Raw genomic sequence first — 3568 nt, 5'->3', positions numbered from 1 at the left:
GCCTCCCACTCTCTCCCTATTTATTTCAAAACCCCCTTCCCCTCCCCCTTTTCTGATGAAGGGTCTAGGCCCGAAACGTCAGCCTCTCTGCTCCTATGATGCTGCTTGGCCTGCTGTGTTCATCCAGCCCTGCACCTTGTTGTCTTTATTTTTATATAACCTTGTCATGACTTCAGGCTGTCACAAAGTGTTTTACAGTCAACAATTTACTTTGAAATGCATTCTGATGTAAGAAAAAGTGGCAGCCAATTTGTGCATAGGAAGGTCCACAAAGAGATGAATGGGTGCATTTGGAAAAGGGGAAAGGGAGACATTTTGGCCATATATATCAGGAGAACCACCCCCACCCCCAATCTCTATTGACTAGTGGTGTGGGATCCCTTTTATCCATCTGAGAGGCAAACAGGGCCTCAGTTGGACGTCTTTTCTAAAAGATTGCAGGTCTGACAGTACAGCACTCCCTCAGGATTGCAAGGAAATATCAGGCTAGGCTATGATTGTGTGCCCAAGTTCTAGAGTGGGGCTTGAATCCACTTCGAGAGAAAAATACGGCCAACTGATAAGTTAAAATATTAATGGGGCAGATAGATGAGATGTGGCTGGCTTGATTTTCCTCCATCCAATATATATGGGCAATAAATGCTGGCCAGCCAGTTATGTCCACATTCCACGAGTGAATAAAAATAATATAGGCAGGTCCCAAAACTTACGGCATCCCACACTGGAGCAGCAACTCCCAGACTGGCGCTGAAGTTTTGGGTGATCTTTAAAACATGCCCACAAAACTTGTAACTGCTCTCCTCTGTGTAATATTCTGAAAAAAGACCATCATCCTTGGGGAAAACACAGGACAAATACTCTTCCACCTGGGTTTGCATCATCCTCCCTAGCTGAATGATCTTTCACTGATTAACGAATACTTTTCAGTCTCCCTTGCCTCCACACCAATCGCAGGATGAATTTGTTCCAAGTTGTGTTTTATTCTGTGAAATGTAAAACAGGCAAAATATAAACAGGTAACAATTCATTTTGGAAGGGATACAGATTTTAAAATATTCAACATGATCCCATGTGTAACACAATAGGGATTGATGTGGATATGTGTTTAGTTGCTACATTACCAACATGTTTCAGGCCACTACTTGTGTGCTCCAAGCAATAAAAATATCTAAACAAGCTGATCTGAAGCAGTCAGAATTTAAAAGAAGAAACGTCTGTGGATTGGTAGCTGCATATAAATTTCTAGCTCCTACCTGAGTGAGGCCAGGAGAATTAAGTCAGAAACAACTTTTTTTAAAGTATCAAGAGATCTTGAAGTATATTAGATGCACAGTAACTGCAAGATGTTGTTAGCAGGTTTGCAGGATAGCTCTTCAAGAGCTCATAAACTATTGCTTTAGTACACCATTCATGTTTTGATTTAGAAAAATATGTGCATATTTTGGGCTCCATATCAAAAGGAAGAATGTGCTGGCCTTAGAAGGGGGTCCAGAGGAAACTTACAAAAATAATCCCAAGAATGAAGGGCTTGTCAGATGAGGAACAGTTGAGGACTCTGGGTCTGTACTTGATGGAGTTCAGAAGCATGAGGGGGATCTGATTGAAACTTACAGAATACTGAGAGGCCTGGATAGAGTGGACATGGAGATGTTTCCACTAGGACCTTTAGAACTGAAATGAGGAAGAATTTCTTCAGCCAGAGGGTTGTGAATCTGTAGAACTCATTGCTGCAGAAGGCTGTGAAAGCCAAGTCATTGAGTACATTTAAGATAGAGAAGTTCTTGATTAGTAAGGGGTCAAGGGTTACAGGTAGAAGGCAGAAGAACGGGGTTAAGAAACATCTCAGCCACAATCAAATGGCAGAGCAAACTCAATAGGCCGAATGGCCTAATTCTACATATTACGGTCTTATTCATATTGCTGAAAAATAAGAGATAGGCTGTCAAAGCTTTTCATCTTGTATTCATCAGAGCAGAATTGTAACCTCAAATCAGAACAACAATTTATACTGCATGAGAAGATGGTGCCAATTGGTTGGCGAGTGGACTGTGATTGCGAAGGGTATTCAGAAGTCTTACAGCATAGGAGGGCATTGAGTTCATTGTGCCTGCACCAGCTCTTCAAACAAGCATCATGACCAAATTTCAATCTCCTCCTTTTTACTTATATGTTTGAACATTACTTATATCTAGACAGTCATCCAATGCCCTTTTGAATGTCTCAATTGAACCCACCTTCACGTTTCCAAGCCATGGAGAATACACCAGGGAACAACTAACTACAACCCTTCTCTCATGCTGTATAAACTGTTCTTCCCTTTGAAATTTGTCATTCTTGTGGAGTGCAAGATGAAAAATTTCAACAGTGTCTCTTCAGTTAACGAATACTCACATTGTCTAATGCGTAGCAACACATTAATATGCTTAAATAAGTTCTCGAGCACTTCTACCACAACTCTAGTTTGTGACTCTACTACTAATCCACATGCAACATTACACTAAAACACGCTTCGTCGAACCTGACACATGATATGGAGTTGCCGGTGTCGGACTGGGGTGGACAAAATCAGAAATCACACGACATCAAGTTATAGTCTAACAGATTTATTTGAAAACACAAACTTTCGGAGTTAAGAGCGCTCGTCTTTTCAAATAAACCTGGTATTGTCCGACGTTGACACACACGAGTCCGCTGTGGGCGGGTTTACCTCCGATTGGTTCATTCAGGAGACCGTACGTGGACAGATACTGTTTCTGATTGGTCAGCCTGGCTGCCAGTCAAACGTCGCCGATGACGTGCGGCTTACCTACCAACTCCTCAGTCATCCAGCTATCCGCCCAATTGCAAGTTATTTGGGTTTTTTGCCTTTTTTTGATCGTGGTAGATAAAAGAGAAACCTTTGTCCGTGAAACGCCGACTCGCTGGTAACCGACCTCAACTAGCCAACGGAAAGACAACAGGACCAAACTTCTCTGTGTACGGCCGAGAGCTTCTCGAAATCGTATCACATGAAGATGGAATTTAAACAGCTCCCACTGCTGGCTAAAGCTAGCTACTGACAGGGCCAGAAAATAATCTCTCAAAATATGAAGGCCAGCTAATACATCTTCCTGGCGTTTATGGATGTACTCTTCAGGGGAAGTAGGGTCAGAGGGTACAGATAATTGATTCAGGCCCTCCCTAAACTTCTCCCTCCTCACTTAAGATGCTCCCTAAAACATCTCTTTGACCAAGCTTTTGGATACCTGACATAATAACTCCTTAGCTGCTGGTGTGAGTTCAGTACTATATCATCCTATGAACCTTTTGAGACTATAGCGGACAGTGATTTAAGGTTTTGAGGAAAAGGAGACAAATGTGAGGAAGAGATAGTAGGAACTGCAGATGCTGGAGAATCTGAGATAACAAAGTGTAGAGCTGGATGAACACAGCAGGCCAAGCAGCATCAGAGGAGCAGGAAAGCTGACGTTTCTGGCCTGGGACCCTTCTTCAGAAATGGGGGAGGGGAAGGGGATTCTGAAATAAATAGGGAGAGAGGGGGAGGCGGATAGAGGAGAAGATAGGTGGA

At 42.7% G+C, this 3568-nt stretch overlaps 1 protein-coding gene across 1 annotated transcript in view; it reads right to left on the bottom strand.

The window, feature by feature from the left end:
* LOC109911883 (EEF1A lysine methyltransferase 3) overlaps nucleotides 1-2695 on the bottom strand; it is a 7073-nt gene extending 4378 nt beyond the window's left edge. The window contains exons 1-2 of the mRNA XM_048618814.1: nucleotides 2392-2695; nucleotides 711-983 (exon numbers count right to left, since the gene is read on the bottom strand). Of these exons, the coding sequence (XP_048474771.1) occupies nucleotides 711-881 (171 nt within the window). The 5' untranslated portion in view covers nucleotides 882-983; nucleotides 2392-2695. The remainder of the gene's footprint in view (nucleotides 1-710; nucleotides 984-2391) is intronic.
* Nucleotides 2696-3568: the final 873 nt, after the last annotated feature.

Source organism: Rhincodon typus, chromosome 41 (genome assembly GCF_021869965.1).
Source record: "Rhincodon typus isolate 14 chromosome 41, sRhiTyp1.1, whole genome shotgun sequence".
Lineage (NCBI taxonomy): Eukaryota > Metazoa > Chordata > Chondrichthyes > Orectolobiformes > Rhincodontidae > Rhincodon > Rhincodon typus.
This window is presented reverse-complemented; position numbering and strand designations above follow the sequence as displayed.